At 33.0% G+C, this 19,484-nt stretch overlaps 1 protein-coding gene and 1 pseudogene across 1 annotated transcript; both read right to left on the bottom strand.

The window, feature by feature from the left end:
• Nucleotides 1–687: 687 nt before the first annotated feature.
• Nucleotides 688–1,637, bottom strand: LOC101703684 (olfactory receptor 6C3-like; annotated as a pseudogene).
• Nucleotides 1,638–18,012: 16,375 nt separating this feature from the next.
• On the bottom strand, nucleotides 18,013–18,972 carry LOC101704054 (olfactory receptor 6C6). The gene has a single exon (XM_004861415.2). The coding sequence runs from the start codon at nucleotides 18,970–18,972 to the stop codon at nucleotides 18,013–18,015; it is 960 nt and encodes a 319-aa protein (XP_004861472.2).
• Nucleotides 18,973–19,484: the final 512 nt, after the last annotated feature.

Genomic DNA, 19,484 nt, shown 5'->3' on the forward strand with positions numbered 1-19,484 from the left:
ATGACAGTATTGATGGCTGCCATAATATTTATCTCTTTGCATATTTTTGAAAATAAATAGAGATAAACAAAGAGAATATAAAACTTGTTATAAGCTTCCAGCATAACTTTATGTCTTTTTGTTTTGTTCTTTTGTTTTTTGGTACATGGGATTGAATTCTGATCCTTGCGCTTGCAAGGCAGGTGGGGGAACCACTGAACTAAATTCCCAGCACCAGCATGCCTTAATAATATACATATGAAATTCAAAGTACTTCTAAATAGAAAGACCTAAGTTCATCAAATGAGTAGGAAGAATTAGACAGGAAGTCTTCCATGTAAACATCATGCAATAAATGTGTATTGTAGATATTTAATATATCTCATATAATATTTAAAGGAAATGGTTATATTATAATGAACACCATGAAATGTAAGTCAACTTATTAAAATAGTATTTACTTCTATAAGCTGTTATAGTAAAATATTTTTAGTATTAATAATAATCAGAAGAGTGATTTATTTTCTACTGATTTTCTATTCATAACTGAAAATGAGTGATTGCATGGAAACCACACATACTTCTAAAAAATAACACAACGTAGTCATTTTCAGATCACAGAGTAAGATGAAGGTCATGAGCTCAGCAGTGCAGATAATTGTCACATGAATATTAGAGGAAAGTAGGAAATTTAATTGTTTTATTCCATTATTGATCCTCAGGATTACATTCATTCTTGTTAATAATAATTTTAATTTGTTTGTATAAGACTGATTTATGAAGAAAGTTTTTGAAAGCTTGTTTTACTTGCTTGTTCCTCAAAGTGTAAATACAAGGGTTGAACAGTGTTGAAAACAGCTACTCCTTTGGTCAATGATGATCTTTCATTTGCTGAAGGCTTGACATAAATAAATATGTGACACCCATAAGAGATGGAAATGTCAATCATGTGAGAGAAACAGGTAGAGAGCCTTTTTCTTCTGACTGGCAGAAGGGATTCTCAGAATGGTTCTAATGATGCATATATTGGAAAGAATCACCAATGTCAATGTGAAGAGCAGAGTAACAAAGGCAAGGTAAAAACCAATCATCTCCAAAAGCCATGTATCTGAGCATGAAAGTTGTAAGATGGGGAAGTAGTCACAAGAAAAGTGGTCAATGATGTTGCAAGCACAGAATAAGCATGAGTGGTGGGAAAATGGTCAGAAATCCTGCCAGGTAAGAAATGAAGACCAGAAGAGTACAGATTTTCTTATTCATGATGATGGTGTAATGCAGAGGCTTGCAGATGGTCACATAGAGATCATAGGATATAGCAGTGAGAAGAAAAAATCCAGACACATTCAAGGAGATGAAGAAAGATAACTTAGCTAAACAGTTGTTATAGGAAATGGTCTTGACTTTAGTAATTATTGAAAACAAAACCTTGGGATGGAAACACTGGTGAATGTAATTTCCAAGAAGGAGAAGTTCCGGAGGAAGAAATACATAGGAATCTTTAACAGTGAATCTAACAAGGTGAGAATGATGATGATTAGGTTTTCAGCAACACTTAATAAGTAAGTTATAAATAAAAAGATAAAAATTACAGCCTGAAGTTTTGGGTTGTCTGATATATCCAAGAGCACAAACTCTGTAATCATTGTATGGTTTCTCATGTTGATTTTTTTCTTTCAAAAAATGTATTGCTGAAAAATGAATCAAAAAGAAAGATTAAGTTGAATATGAAAGGACTGAAATTTCAAACACGATGTGAACTGTCTCCAGTTAAATAACGCCATAGACCTTTTTTTTCTAAGTATTTTGGCAGTGTTGTCTCATTCCTATTAAAGTAGAATGCATGTACAATCCACCCTCTGTTAAAATAGAATCTTGTATTCATAAGTCTGTGTTTCAAGTCCTGTCTTAAGTGATCATACATGAAACCTCTACACAGTCAAATTCTTTATATGTGCACTATAAGTTTGAGTTAGAAATTTCTACAATAGTATTTATTAATTATACTTACAGATTCAATACTGAGACTTTCTTTTTCAATTTCCAAAATTGTATATTTTTAAGACTGAAATATGCAACTTTCAGCTTTAGTTCTGATATCTTTTACAAACTTAAAATACTTACTGTTGAAAGTTGATACTTACAATTAGTAAGCTTAATAATAGTTATGATAATTTTTATACTTATTACATACTTTTAAAATACAATTGTAGAATTAGAGGCAGCTTCAGTCACAAAACTATGGAACAAAAGTTGCCTTGGTTGTAAATAAGATTAAGATTATAATGAAAAGAAAACATAGGCTCAACAAATTAATTCAAAGTCACAGAGCCAAAGCTCAGTAATATAGTTCTACAACATATCCATGTATTTATATCACTTGGTATGTCCCTTAAGCTAATAATGGGCTTTTATTTTTACTTTATTAAGTTTGTTGTATTACCTTAAATTTCTTGAAGAGAAGAAGGAATTTAAAAAAGGATATTTTGATGTCAAAATATATCACCTCCTTTCCTGAACACAAATAAAAATAAATATAATTTTCTAGAGGCTTTACTTTATAGAAACCACAAAGCTGCAAAATGTAACCTATATGACATACATAACATATATTAATTTGTTTTTCATCTATTTTCCCTCACCTTTCTTCCCTTCCCTCCTTCTTTTCATTCCCCTCCCTTCTGAGAAAGATTTGAGTTCTTTCAGTAGATTTCCAAGCAACACTGTATTAAAATACTAGAATGGAAAACATTTCAAAGCTCTTTAGATGAGATAAAGACAATACTACACAAAAATAACATAGCCTTAGACAATGATAAGAGGGGTAAATCTGTGTTATTTTATATTTTGATTGAAGAAAGTCTAGAAGAAAGCAGAGATAAATTCAAGAGATGTAATGAGATCATGGCATATCTTTCTGGAATGCTGAGTCATACAGCGAGATAAAAGCAAAAGTATACTATACAGCTAATATAACTAACCTGATTTCCCTTTGGCTGTACTTAATTTTCCAAATTTATAGTTAGACTCTGTCTATACTCGGGAGATATTTTGTTCTGAATTCTTTAGGGGTCGGTTAAATCGAGGATTGAGCTACTTGTCGATTGTAGATCATTCTTTGAAGTTCACATTCATGTTTTCTTTATTTATATATCTCTTCAAATTCAGATCAGAATGAATGATTAAATATTAGTATCTTTAAAATGAAAAGATTACTTTAAACCTTAGTTTTTTATTGTTTATCTTTTAATATCACTATATGGTTAATTTAGTGAGACTCAAGGGTCAGAGTGCTTTATAGAATGGTCATGATATTTATGTCTTAGATACTATCTTCATTCAAATTTTCACATTACTCAGTATAAAATATTTCTGTTATGTTCTAATAAATTGTTTTTTCTGTTATCTATTCACAAACACAATCACATTTGCACAGTCTGTGAGAATTTTTTTTCTTTTGAATGAATGCAATTTTATGACAAAATATTCTGTATCTTTCCTGTTTTTTTTGTTTTGTTTTGTTTTGGGGAGTTCTTTTAGCTAGTAATGTATAGTGGTATTTCTCTAGGTAAAATCATCTATGCAGAGCTTATCTTTTTGTAACAATTGCATAAGATACAAAGGACGTACATAGTTTAAGAATTTCATTACTGATTAAGCTTAGGGAATTACGTTAGTATCCTTAATTACAATTATACAATATGTTCTTACGTATGCATTTGCATATTAAAGGTATTGGTATAATATATGTTAGATAAACATCTAATTTCAGCCTTCTACATACTGTTATCTAGTTTTACCTTTGCCATTGTTTGAAGAGCCTATATTTTCTCCAACATATGTTTTTTGGCCCCTTTGTTATAATCAGAAGTCTTTTAGCTTTGAAGGTTTGCTTCTGTGCAGTCTACTGTACTCCATTGGTCCACCTGTGTGTTGTTTTGCCAACACCATGCTGTCTCTGGTACCACTTTTGAAATAAAGTTTGTGTTGCTTCTCGTGTTGTTCATTTTGCTCAGGACTGTTTTCAGTATTCTGGGCCATTTCTACTTTCACTTAAATTTTAGAATTGATTTTTACGGTGTTTGGAAGAATGGTCACTGCTATTTTGTTGGGAATTGCATTGAAATTCTAGGTTGCTTATAATTACTTTTACAATATTAATTTTGCCAACTTGTGAACATAGAATGTATGTCCATATATAGTGTCTTCTTCATTTTCTTTTTTCAGAGTTCTAAAAGTTTCATGTGTAGAATCTTTCTCTTCCTTGGTTAGGCTTAAGGCTATTGTGAATATAACAGTTTTCCTGATTTCTTTCCTACTGGGTTCATTGTAAATGTATAGAAATATATTTATTTTTGTATCCTGACACTATGTTGAATTCATTTTTTTGATCCAAAAGTCTTCTTATGGAGATTTTAGATCTTTAAACTAAAGGATGATTTGCAAGTAAGGATAACTTGGTTTCTTCTGTACCTATTTTTCTTTGGGACCTAGAGATGCATCACTATAGTATGTATTTGTGATTTCTCTGATTTTCTACTGTAAGTGCTTGTAGGTATAAACCTTTATCTTAGGACTGGTTGAATTACATCTAATAGATTCCAATACATTCCATTATCAATTATTTTGGAAATTTAAACATTTTACTCAATATCTTTATTAACATATTGATTATGCAAGTATGAATATTTCAGTCCAAATTGTGTTTGTGTAGTTAATGTGACTTCCAGTTGATTTCTAGTTTTATTACATTGTAATCTGATAGGACACATAAGATTATTTCAGTACCTGTGTATCTATTGATACTTGCTTGATGGCCTGAAAAATCAGTCTGTTTTGTAGACAGTTCCATAGGTTGCTGAAAAGAATGTGCATTCTGAAATACTTGTTGAATAAAATCTGTTAAATCTATTTGATCTACAATGTAGTTTAACTTTAATGTTGCTTTATTTAAATTTCTGTTGTCCTATTTATAAGAATGATATACTGAAATTTCCCATATGACTGTACTTTTGTCCATCTGTTCTTTTATGTCAGAGAGTGTTTATTTGATGAAGTTGAGTGCATTGACATCTGTGTACTATGTTTACAATTTGTGTCTCTTCTTTTTGAATTGTTTTCTTTACCAATAGGTAGTGGCTTTCTTTTTCTCTTCTGACCACTTTGGTTTGAAGTTAAATATGTCTAATATAAATACAAAATACAGATACTGCTGCTAGCTTTCAGGCTTTAACTCCTCACAGTATAATTTCCCATTATTTTAATTTCATCCTGTGTCTGAAGATCAAGTGTCTCTTATTGCAAAGGATGGTGGGTCTTTTGTTGTTGTTGTTCCAATATGCTGGTATTTGTCCTTTAAGTGAAAAGTTAAAACGATTTACATTCAGAGTTATTCTTATAACTAATTCTTTTTTTTTCTTTAAAATTTTACCTTTTTTATTAAGTTTATGGGTACATGTTAGATGTACAATATGATGACATTCATCATTGGGAGTTTGTGTCCTTATATGATATATCAGTACTCCCCCCCCCCATTTCCCTGCTCTCCCTTCAACCCTTCCAATTCTCCCTATTTTCAAAGACTTTGTTTCCATTTTTTCCTTTTCTCATATTTTTTCCTTTCTCTTCTTTCCCTTCCCCTACTCCTCCCACTTCCTTGCCCCATTTACACCTTTTCTTCCTATTTCACATTATCTATTATACATTTTGATTCTTATTTACCCTTTTAGTTTCTCACACCAGAGAAACTATTTGGTATTTACACATCTGTCTTATTTATTTCACTTAAGAGCATGGCCTCAATGTGTATCCATTCAGCTATAAATGACGCTAGTTTCTCATTCTTTATGGCTGAGTGGTACTACATTTTATTAAAAAAACAAAAACAAAAACAAAAAAAAACACATCTTTTTTATCCTATCTCCAGTCAATGGGCAACTGGGCTGTTTCCAAGTTTTAGCTATTACAAATTATGCCCTATAAACATGGCTGCATATATGTTTCTGTGGTATGATTCTTTTAATTGTTTTGGGAAGATACCCATCAGGGGAATAGCTGGGTCAAATGGGACCTCTAATCCTAGTTTTTTGAGTTATCCCCATATTGATTTCCACAGTGGTTGTACCAGTCATCTGCACTCCCACCAACAATGGAGAAAGGTTTGTCTCTCCCTACGTCTCCACCAGCATTTGTTATTGGTTGATTTCTTGATAGCAGCCATTCTTTCTGGAGTGAGATGGAATCTCACTGTTGTTTTCATTTACATCTCTCGAAAGATCAGTGATGTTGAACATTTTTCATAGGTTTATTTGCTGCTTTTACTTCTTTATCTGAAAAATATCTGTTCATTTCAGATGTCCATTTTTGTATTGGGTCTTTAAATTTGGGGGTCTGATTTTTTTTTAAGTTCTTTATATATTCTAGATAGTAGTCCTTTGTCTGAGGAACAGCTAGTAAAAATTTTTCCCACATTGTAGGTTGTCTCTTAACTCTGTTGGTGATTTCTCCTGCAGTGCAGAAGATTACTAATAGGATGAGATCCCAGTTGTTGATTCTCTGTGCTAGTTCCTGTCCTACTGAGATTTTGTTCAAAAGTCTTCTGCTATGCCAATGTCTTCAAGAGTTCTACCTAACTTATCTTCCAGCAAGTTTAGTGTTTCTGTTTTAATATTTAGGTCTTTCATCCACTTTGATTTAGTTTAGTGAATGGTGAGAGGTAAGGGTCTGATTTTACTCCGTGGCAGGTAGAAATCCAGTTTTGCCAGTACCATTTATTTCCTCCAGTGAGGATGTTTGGGTCCTTTGTCAAAGATTACCTGACTGAGTATGTCTGGGGTCGTGTCTACATCTTCTGATCTCTTCCACTGATCCTCAGGTCTGTTTCTTGGCCAGATGTGCACTAATTCTTCCTGGGTTTTTTTTCAGTGCATGATTTTTTTCTGTTTCTCATTCATATAACTGCTCTCCCTGTGAGATGTATTCTTTTCTTGGCTCTAAGGTTGTTGTTTTCCTCTTCATCTCAGTTTAGTATTCCCTTAAGTATTTTCCCCAATGCTGGCTTGGTGGATGGGCTAATTTCTTTAGTTTATTCTTATTTATTTTTCTAATTCTTCAAACATTGCTTAGTAGGATGTAGTAATTTAGGTTGACAATTTTTTCAGGGCTTGAAAAAATTTTATTCTAAGACTTTCTGTCCTTCAAGGCTTGTTTTGAGAAATATGCTGCTATTTGAGGGATTTCTCATTATAAGTAACTTAGTACTTAAACAGCTGAAATCTTGTTTCTTTGTTTTGAATTTCTGGCATTTTTAAACATGCTGTGTTATATAGAGATTTTTCCCCTTATTTCTGTACTAAATCCTGAAGTCCTAAATGCCTTCTTTACTTGGGAATCTATCTCATTCACCAGATTTGGAATTTTTTTGGAAATAATCTTATTGAATAGATTTTATACCATTACCCTGTAATTTGAACTGCTTTTCTAGGCCAGTGATTTTCCAGGGGTTTTGTTTCTTTGTACTATCTATTGGATAATATTTTCATTGTTTTCTGTTCTTCTTTAGAATTAGTACTGACTGACTGTTCCAGTATGTATGGGTTGTCTTCAACTGTGAGTATTCTTTATTTTGATTCATGTTACTTAATACCAAGACATTTAATTGAATAATTAATTTAATTTTTTTGACTTCTTAAATCTATTTTCATGATTCTTACTTGATTCTTTCTCTATCTCTTTACTGAAGTAATCTTTCAAATTCTGCATTGTCTTAATTCAGATAAGCAGAAAGAAATATAATTCAAGATCCCTATCAGAGGCTTCTAAAAGGTACTTAAATAAAATGATACACAAATGAGTAAGTAGTAAGAAAGAAACAAATATCAGAAAAAAATGATAGAAATTGTTACCATTCTTTGGATAAAAATCCTGTATATAAATGGTTTTAATTCACCTAAGAAATAACACAGACTAAATAAACCCAACCATTTGCTACTGTAAGAAAGATGCATCACCCAGAAACACATGCAGAGACTGAGAGTGAAAGGATGGAGATGATATTGCATACAAATGGAATACCAAGTCAAGCAAAAGTAGCTATATTCATATCCAACGTAGCAGATTTCAAGACAAAATTAATCAGAAGAAATAAAGTTAATAAATGTTGTTGAGGGAAATTGCACCAAAAAAAATAACGATTGTAAATATATAGCACCAAACCTTGACAACCCCCAATTAATAAAATAAACACTATTCAACTTTAACACTACTCAACAATACAGATGGTTACATTGAATAGGTCACTCACAAATAGATCATCCAGACAAAAATAACAAATAAATATGAGTTAAACTAACTCAAATGGACTTACCAGAAAACTATAGAGTATTCCACCTAAAATTTGGGGGATACTTTTTCAACAGATTTTAAAACTTTCCTTAATATATACCCTATTTCAGTCCATTAAGTCTTTCTACATATAAAATTGAAATAATTTCTTACATCTTGTCAGATAGTTGTGAAATAAAAAGAAATCACCAGCTAGAGAAACAACAGAAAATACAGAAATATATGAAAATTGGACTGTATACTTTGGAATGATCAGTGAGTGACTGAAGACATCAGGGGAGAAATATGAAAATTCCTAGGAACAAATGATGAAAACACAACATAACAGAATCTAGGGAATATAGTAAAAGCAGTTCCTAGAAAGACATTTATAGCCATGAGTGTTTAATATTAAAAATAGTGATCTCAAATAAATAACCTAATAATGCATCTCCAGGTCTTACAAAATCAAGAACAAAATAAATTTAAAACCAATAAAACCAAAGAAACAATAAAGATTATAATTCCATGAAATAGAAACTAAAAGCACAGCAAAGGATCAATGAAAGAGAGGTGATTCTTTGAAAAGTAAATGAGATTGATAAACCCTCCTCAGATAAAGTAAACAAAATAGAGAGAAGACTCAAATTATTAAAATCAGTGACAAATGAGGCAGTATTAGATACCACTGCAAACCAGAGGAGTTAGGGACTATTTTGAAGACATATTTTCCAATAAATTGCAAACCCTAGAAGAAATAGATAAAATTTTACACACTTTCAGTTTCTCAGACCAGAGAAACGATTTGATACTTACACATGTGTGTCCTACTGATTTCATGTAAAAGGATGGCCTCAATGTGCATCCACTTAGCTATAAATGTCTCTAGTTTCTCATTCTTTATGGCTGATTAGTACTCCATTTTATTAAAAAAAATAAAGCCCACATCTTCTTTATCCAGTCTCTGTTTGATGGACAATTGGGCTATTTTCAAGTTTTAGCTATTACAAACTGTGCTGCTAAGAACATGTGAGTGCATATATAGCTTTGGTATGATTCTTCTGACTCTTTAGGGAAGATGCCCAGCAGTGGAATAGCTGGGTCAAATGGAACCTCTAATCCTAGTTTTATGGGGTATCTCTATACTGATTTCCACAGTGGTTGCACCAATACACCCTCCCACCAATAGTGCAGAACTGTTCTTTTTTCCTCACAACCTGGCCAGCATTTGTTATTGGTTGATTTATTGATAGCAGCCATTCTTTCTGGAGTGGAGTGGAATTTCAGCATTGTTTTCATTTGCATCTCTCAAATGACCTGTGATGTTGAACATTTTTTCATATGTTTATTTGCTATTTGCTATTTCTACTTCTTTGCCCGAGAAATGTCTGTTCATTTCAGATGCTCATTTTTAATTGGGTCTTTAAATTTAGGAGGTCTAATTTATTTAAGGTCCTTTAAATATTCTACATAGTAGACCTTTGTCTGAAGAACAGCAGGTGAGAACTTTTTCTCACTTTATGGGTTGTCTCTTCACACTGTTGGTGGTTTCTCTTGCTGTGCAGAAGCTTTTTAATAGGAAGAGACTCCAGTGGTTGACTCTTTGTGCTAGTTCACGTGTCACTGAGGTTTTGTTCCTGAAATCTTTTCCTACACAGATGTTTTCAAGAGTTCTACCTAACATCTCTTCTAACTGGTTTAGTGTTTCTGTTTTAATATTTGGATCTTTGATCTATTTTGATTTTAGTTTAGTGCATGGGGAGAGATATAGGTCTACTTTCATCCTTTGGAAAGTTGAAACCCAATTTTTCCAGCACCATTTATTAAAGAGGCTATCTTTCCTCCAGTGAGGGTGTTTGGCTCCTTTGTCGAAGATGAGTTGGCTGACTGTGTCTGGGATTGTTTCTTCATCTTCTAATCTGTTCCACTGGTCCTCAGGTCTGTTTCTTGCTAGTACCATGGTGTTATTATCACAGTAGCTTTGTAGTGTAGTTTGGAGGTGGGGATTCATGCCCCCAACTTTGTCTTTGTTGCCTAGAATTGCTTTTGCTATTCTAGGTCTCTTCAGGTTCCAAATAGGTTTTTAGATTGCTTTCTCAAGTTCTGTGAAGTGTGCTGTTGGAATTTCAATTGGGATTGAATTGAATCTATATAGCAGTTTTAGAAGTATGCCCATTTTCACTATATTGATTCTTCCTACCCAGAAGCAAGGGATGTCTTTCTATTTTCTGATATACTCTTCAATCCTTTTTTTCAGAGTGCTATATTTTTCAGAGTAGAGGTCTTTGATTTATTTTGTTAGGATTAGTAGGTATTTCATTTTTTTGAATGCTATTGTGAAGGGAGTTTTTTTTTTTGCAGTTCCTTTTTCAGTGAGTCTGTTGCTTGTGTACAGGAAAGCTATTGATTTTTGTATATCCAGCTGCTCTACTGAATTTGGTTATTAAGTCTAGAAGACTTTTGATGGAGTTCTTGAGGACTTCTATATAGAGTATCATGTCATCTGTGAATAGCGACAATTTAAGTTCTTCATTTTATATCTTTATTCTTTCTATTTGTATCTCTTGTCTAATTGCTGTGGCTAATGTTTCCAAAACTATATTGAACAGGAGTGGTGATATTGGACATACTTGTCTTTTTCCTGATTTTGGTGTAAAGGATTTCAATTTTTGACTATTTAGTATGATGTTGCCTGTTGGTTTTTCATAGATGGCTTTTATCAAGTTGAGATAGAGACCATCTATTCCAATTTTCTGTAGGGTTTTTATTATGAATGGAGGTTTGACTTGTCAAATGCTTTTCCTGAGTCTATTGAGATGATTATATGATTTTTGTCCTTTGATCTCTTAATATAGTGTATTACATTTATTGATTTGCATATGTTGCATCTCTGGGATGAATCCCACTTGGTCAGGTATATGAACTTCTTCATGATCTGCATTCGATTTGCCTATATCTTATTGAGGATTTTTGCATCTATGTTCATAAGAGAGTTTGGCCTATAGTTCTCTTTTATGGTTGAGTCTTTCTCTGCTGTTGGGATAGGATGATGCTTGCTTCCAGGAATGATTTTGAGAGTATTGCTTCCCTTTCAATTCCACTGAAGAGTTTAAACAGTAGTGGCAATAGTTCTTCTCTAAAAGTCTTGTAGAATTTAGCAGTGAAGCCATTGGGACCCAGGCTTTTCTTAGTTGGAAAGTTTTTTATTACATTTTCAATTTCATTGATTTATATTGGGTTATTTAGAATTTTTAGGTTTCTTTGTTCAACTTTGGTAGAAATCTAGTCCATTTCTTCTGTGTTTTCCATCTTATTGGTGTATAAGTTTCTCGAAGTAGGTGTTAATGATCTTCTGGATTTCTGCTGCATCTGTTGTAATTTTATGCTTTTCATTAATAATTGCATGGATTTGTGTCTTTCCTTTCATTTTTTTTTGATAAGGTTGGCTAAGGGTTTGTCAATTTTGTTTATTCTTTCGAAGAACCAACTCTTGGCTTCATTGAATTTTTTTTTTATCATTCTTAGTCTCCATTGAATTGATTTCTGCTCTGATCTTTATAATTTCCTCCCTTGTATGAAGTTTGGGTTTGTCCTGCTCTTCTTTTTCTAGAAGCCTGAGGTTCAGCCTTAGGTTCTTTATTAGAGCTCACTCTGTTTTTCTAGCATGAATATTCACTACTATGAATTTCCTTCATAAGACTGCTTTCATTGAATCCCATAAATGTTGATATGTTGTGTTGAGATTGTCATTTAATTGTAGAAACTGTCTTATTTCTTCTTTAATTTCCTCTGTGACCCATTGCTGGTTCAGGAGTGTGTTGTTCAATTTCCATGTGTTTATGAAATTCTTGTGGTTTCTTTTGCTATTCATCTCCAATGTCATTGTACTATGATCTGATAATATAGAGTGGTAACTTAAATTCATTTACATTTACTTAAACAAGTTCTATGAGCAAGTATGTTGTCTACTTTGGAGCATGACTCATGTACAGCTGAAAAGAATGTGCACTGTAATTGGTGGGTGAAATACTCTGTATTATGTTTAATGTTACAATGAATATAAACATGCCAATCTTTCTATATAAGCCTGATTTCAAGTCTTTTGGGTAGATACCCAAGTGTGGGATTTCTCAATTATAAGATAGTTGTATTTTTAATTTTTAAAAAAATTCCATAGTGGCTCTGCCACTTTACATTCTCACCAACAGTATACAATGATTCCAATTTCTCCATATCCTTATCATACTGGGTGTATTCCATTTTTTGGATAATAGCCATCCTGACAGGAATAAGATATTTTATTGTAACTTTGACTTCATTTTTCCTGATGATTCGTGGTGTTGAATATCTTTTCATATACCTGCTAGCTGTTTTACACCTTCTTTGAAGAAACAAGTATTCAATACATTCTGGGATCCTTGGGTAATTTGTCTTTATTCTGCTTAGTTGAATAAATTTCTTATATATTTTGAACACTATTCCTTTATACAATACTGATAGTGAAGTCAGATATAAGCCAGATACATCATTTATTTGTCCATTAAAAATCTCTATTAAACCTGGATCCAATCTTGTATGCATCTTACTTCTTAATATCTATTTGTGTATATGAATATTCTTTTTATCTTACATGCTTGTAAACCAAAAATAAAAGTTAAATGAAGTCTTCCACCTAAGCATTATATAGTAAGAAGTTGCAAATACTAACATATTTACTTAATAGTATATTCTGGGTAGTGCCCAGCAGATGTCTACTGGGACAGTTTTCTGATGAAGTGCTGAAAGGATAATTACTTTCAGACATGTTTGTGCCATTTTCCCACTCAAAACTCTACATAAAAATGTCTTTTCAATCTCTAAAGACAGTTTGTGATAGGAAATTGAAAAGACCCACATATGTGGATGTTGTGAATTTACCTGGCAATTATTAGAGCAGTTGAAGAAGGATATTATCTTGAGTAGAAAACTGTTGTACAGATGGAAACCTCTATAATCCAAGAATAGATTGAGCTTTGCACTTATGAAGTCAGTGATCACTGAAATGCAACCTGATTGCCAGCTAGAGAATCTGCAACTAGAGGATTACATTTTCCACCATCATATCTTCAAGAAAATTTACAGTAGCCTTATAAAAATATACTTTAACTAATATTTTTGTAAAGGTTTGACAATGTTCTATGTACCAGATGCTGTGACTACCATATGCTATCTGAAGTGTACAAATTAATGTACACAAATTTGAAGAAGTTTTGAAAAAGAAAATCATTTCTAAACAAAGCCAAGCACAATCTCTAAAAGAGGTAAATAAGGTACAGTGCCCAGAATTCACTTTAAAAAGTAAATATTTTCTAATGTTAGACTTAAGAGTAAGAAGAATTTGTAGAACAGCCACTTCATCATTTTAGTTTATCCCCTATGTGAATTATTTTCTTTAACATTATGGGTAATAGAGTTTAATAGCCCAGAGATAAAGATGTACCAAGAGAGATTTATTATGAGAGTTTGATTCCTGCAGTTATGGTAGCCAATGTCCTATGAGTGACTATCTAAAAATTGGAGGTTTAATAAAGTCAGTGGTGTACCTTCAATCCAAGCCCAGAGTTCCAGGGTTGAAGGATCAAGTGTTTGAGTCCTAGTCTGACTCCAAAGGCCTGAATACTGTTGAAGAGCAAGAGTGATGGGGTTCTCAGTTCAGGTCAAGTAAGAGAGAAAATTCATACATTCTCTACCTTTTTGTTCTTTGTGAACCCTCAATGGACAAGGTAATCTCCACCCACAATAGGGAAGATCATCTTCAGTGAATGGACTAAATGAAATGCTAATGTCTTCTGAAAACACCCTCACAGACACCACTGTCATTTGGTTATTCTGTAGCCCACCTAGGTAGCCATATAAAATTAAATGTCAGACAAAACTCACCCTTACTTCACCCATCTAGACCCAAGTCAAGCAGAAAACCCTCAAAAGGCTCTTATGATGCATTTCCAAAATACTTGAGAACTTAAACCATGAACCAATTTATAATTGACTGTGTAACATGAACTCACTCTGAATATGACATGCAGTACAAGCTACATATTCATATGAGCTTCCTGGAAGTACTACTGGAAATCCTAGACAGAGAAAGGGAGTCTACCAGTATCAAAGAGCACAAAGAAAAGCATATATCTAATGGAGGAAGTAGTGAAACAAAAGGAAAAAAAGCGATTGGCACTGGAGAATTAATGCAATGACAGGATTCAGTAAATACCTCATAATAACTAACCTCAATGTCAATGTTCTTAATTCCACAATCAAAGACTCAGACTGGCAGACCAATATTCAACTGTATGTTGCATGCAATGCATTCCTCATCCAAAAAGAAGCACATAGACTGAACCAGAAGCAACTATTTTATTGTCATACCCAATAGATTTCAAGCCAAAATGCATCAGAAGAGACTAACCTAGCCACTACTTGCAAAGGAAAAATTCAACTGTAATAGATAAAAATATTAAATAAACAAATGCACCAGATTGTAGTGCAACAAACTCCACAAAATAAAAATTTCTAGACAAAAAAGGACAGATATACAAAAATACCTTCATAGTGGGAGACTTCAAAGTCCTACTTGCACAAATAGGTCAACAGAACAAAATCACATCACAAGTTGTTTGATCTCCATTTTTTGAGATAATAAAGGAACTATATAAACAGATTTCATTTTAAACTCCGAGATTTGCTGAATGAAAAGATTTTTTTCTAGAACTTACAGGAGCATCTTGTTCACCTTGGAACATATAGAGATATAAAATTTAAAATGTAAACATATTTAGCTCAGCAAAATTATTTTTTTAATATTATCTCATGTGTGGTAATCTTTTTTCTAACATTTTCCTACACCAGAAACTATCTAGTGTGTCCTATAAAACCATGATTTCCAAATAAGTTATCAGAAAACCTGAAGTAACATAAGTGCACTTCATAAATCTAAGCATTCATAATGGCCAGGATATCAAAATAGTCTCATATAATGACAGAAAATTGAATGAAATGATTCAAAATGCATCTCTTCCTTTCAAACCTATAACCAGCACTGACCTCACTCTGAACAGAAACAGTAATAGAAGCAGTGATTTCCAACTTCTGAGACCTTGACTCTGGTTATTTTCAAAGAGCCTACATGGAATTTTATATTGCAAAGTAAACATTACATGTGACATCCCTAGACATTCTTTAAGAGCAGAGGATGTACTGGGCAGTGACTTCCCAATGTCATCTACTCAGTATGATTCTGAATACTGTTAGTCAATAAGAGGACTTTACAAAATTTGTAGTTGGAAGAGGAGTGAAGGGTACTGCTTTCCAAACTTCTTTGTAGTCAGGCTGGTGAGCTAATGTGACATCCATAGTAAGCTTTTCTCTAAATGTTTAAGAATTACCTACTTACTATTAAGAATACTGGTAAGCATTATCTTAGAAGTTACTGAATTTACCTGCCATTGCCCACTAACATGTCGTATAAACACCTCTTCAGGGCTGCAACCTGAATTGTTTCTGAATTTCCTCAATTATGTCAGCAACATTCAAACTTTGGCTCTGTCAGGTCTTTGAAAACAGACTGAATCTTGGAGCCTGCTGCATTACAAAGCAAATACAGTGAGTGAATTGAGATTCAGGTGAGGTGGCCCCTTAAAGGGAGCAAGGAGATAGGGAATGATTCTTATTTTCCTCCAGGGACAATTTCTGAAGTACCTTTGCCTGGAGAATGGGAATTGAGGACTAGAATCCACAAGACATAAGGGGACAACCACTCCCAATCAATTCCCCTCTTGAAGATAGTTGATTTCAATAGGACATAATGGAATATTACATGGTTTCAGGGTTGGGATTCTAATGAACTCACTTTTCACACAGACGAATGTGAATGATTCATTCTGTGGAAAAATTGTTCAGGGAATACAAACACTAAATTATTGGAATAGGAGAGGTAAACACTACTAAATGTAGTAGCATTAGAAACAAACTGGATGCATCCAATTACATAGATACATGGAAACATTTTGTTGAACAAAAGAAGCTGGATACAGAGTTCAAATTTTGAGGATTCTTTTATATGAAATTTCTGAAAAGGCAAGATTATTGTATAGTGTTCAAAAGAGCTTCAGTGGATACTTGGACTCAATGGTAGATGAAGGTAGATTGGCAGCAGAGGAATGGCAGTATAGAAGCGAAGACAAAAATTTGGTAAGATATTCACTACCTGTATAGATATATAAATGTACATACATGTCTAATGCATTGGTTAAAGTGACTGATTGTTATTTGATGGAAGCCATACATAATAAACTTGGTGAAAATTGACACTACTAGAATTTTGAAAATTTAATTTACAGGTTAAATATATAAAATTTCCTCAAATAGAGATATAAAATATACATTTAAATTTTAATAAATTAGTATAACTTCTAAGAGTCAGAGTAAATAAGCTATGTCATAATTAGAACCAAACACAGAGGTTGAAGTATTTGTGCCAAAAATGATAGCAGCTTACATTTATAAATAATTTATTATTAATTATTATAACATGCGGAAATTTTCTGTAGAACATAGTTTTATTGCATATGTTATTCCTCACATCAAAGCACCCTTGAATCTTGTATTTTCTTTAAAAGTTCATGATAAATGATGACTGCTCTTGGAAGGCTACTTTAGTTTTTCAAATTCCATTCTACTTATGTTCTCTTACAACATCAACTTCATTACAAAATAAATATGATGTTCTGTACCTCTCATAATTTTAACAGTGTAAAATATTTAAGAGCAAATGCCATGCTAAGCCATTAACACATATATTGATAAAGTAAGTATATCTAGCAATGTTCATTTGATTAAAGCATGCAGTATTATGTTTTATGAGAAGTGACACTTCTAGGTAAAGATAGAATTTGGCATTGTATATTGAAAAAAATAAATTTCTCCGAGGTACTGGGAAGATCTGAGAAAGATAAACATAGATATGACAAAGAGGCTTAATGAATCTAATGTGATATAAAGGCTCAAGCAGAAATTGTATAAAAAAGAACTAAAGTAATTGAAGATTATATTCAATTATTTTTTAAATTTATTTTATCGGTACATTTTAGGTATACAATATAATGATATTCATCATTGGAAATTTGCACCTTTACATAATCCATCTTGGTTCTTATTTTTTCCCCATTCTTGTGCTCTCCCTTCAACCCCTCCACCCCTCACTATTTACAAAGACTTTGTTTCCATTTTTTTCTAATATTAATTCCATTCCATTCTTTCTTTTCCCCTATCCTTCCCACTTCTCTTCCCCTCTGCATCTATTCCTCCGACATCAAATTATCTGTTATAACTTTTAGTCCTTATTTACACTTTCAGTTTATCACACCAGAGACACTATTCAGTATTTACACGTGTCCTATTTATTTCACTTAAGAGTATTGCCTCAGTGTGCATCCATTTAACTATAAATATCTCTAGTTTCTCATTCTTTATGGCTGAGTAATACTCCATTTTATTAAAAACACACACACACATTTTCTTTATCCAGTCTCAAGTTCATGGGCAATTGGGTTGCTTTCAAGTTTTAGCTATCACGAATTGTGCTGCTATGAACATAGGTGCACATATTCACTATGGTATGATTCTTTTAATCCTTTGGGGGATTATATTCAATTCTATCATTCATAATCCAACACCATATTATTTGTGTATACATTTTTTTTCACTGTTTTGAAAAGAATAAAGCCTTTGAAGCACATGCTTGAGAGATTCTTTTACCTGTTGGTTCCTTAAGGTGTAAATGAAAGGATTGAGTAAAGGGGCAACAGAAGTATTGAGCACAGCTACTCTCTTGGTTACTGTCACCCTCTCCTTTGCTGATGGTTTTATATACATAAAGATACAACTCCCATAAGTAATAGAGATGACAACCATGTGTGAGGAACATGTGGAAAAGGCCTTTCTTCGCTGTTGAACAGAAGGGAATTTTAGAATAGTTTTGAGGATGAATGTATAGGAGAGGACCACTAATAACAAGGTGACAACAAGCGTTATCACAGCTAAAATAAAAGCCAACAATTCTATGAAACTTGTATCTGTGCATGAGATCTGTAAGATTGGAGAAGTGTCACATAGGAAATGATCAATCACCTTGGAAGCACAGAAATCCAGCTTGAGTCCCAAGAGCAAAGGGGGAAAGATGATCAAAAATCCAGTTGCCCAGGAGCTGAGCACAAGTTGGTGGCATACTTTGCTGTTCATAATGTTTGGGTAATGCAGTGGTTTGCAGATGGCAACATAACGGTCATAGGACATGGCAGCCAGCAGGTAAAACTCTGTAATTCCTACTAGAAAGAAAAAGAACAATTGAGTTGCACAACTATTGTAGGAAATTGTTTTGTCTCCAGTGAGAATACTTGTCAAGAACCGTGGAATGCAGACTGTTGTGAAGGAGATTTCTAAGAAGGAGAAATTTCGGAGGAAGAAATACATCGGTGTCTTGAGGTGGGGATCCAGCAGGGTGAGGGCAATGATGACAAGGTTTCCCATCAGGCTCAAGATGTAATTGAAAAATAGAAACACGAAAATCACAATTTGTAGCATAGGGTCATCTGTCAGTCCAAGCAAAATGAACTCTATTTCTCCTGACTGATTCTTCATTTCTTTAGTGTCTGGTCAAATCTATAGAAAACAAAACAAAACAAAAATCACAAGAAAAAAAGTTTCTTCCCTTTCATCTTCAGAACATTTAATATTTAGAGCCTTACCAATGTGCAAATATTTTCTCAATTCTCTTAGATTTTATCAAAACGAACATATCTTCAGCTTCATCAGTAATGTTTGTAAGAATGCTAGGAAGGTCTTCCCTTGTCTGAAGTTGAGTTAGGCCAATTTACAGGAAGTTTATTATTCATTTCAAATGCAGCTCTTCAATTTGATTAGTGTTGATCTATGACTCATTTCATAGATCAAATATTGTATCTCAATGAGCTGTTCTAATATTTGACATTTTCCAGTTTCTGAAATTACCTAATATCTCACATAATTTTTCACGTGGATTACATGATAGTTATAGGAAATGATTTTGTTTCCAGTAGCTGAGGTAGCTAGCTGTAGTAACTAGTAATTTAGGTATATGTGTAATACTATAAAAATTTCTTTATAAAGCAAAT

This window comes from Heterocephalus glaber, unplaced genomic scaffold (genome assembly GCF_053883595.1).
Source record: "Heterocephalus glaber isolate CG9 unplaced genomic scaffold, H.glaber_assembly_v1.0 deba00001569, whole genome shotgun sequence".
In the NCBI taxonomy this organism is placed as follows: domain Eukaryota; kingdom Metazoa; phylum Chordata; class Mammalia; order Rodentia; family Bathyergidae; genus Heterocephalus; species Heterocephalus glaber.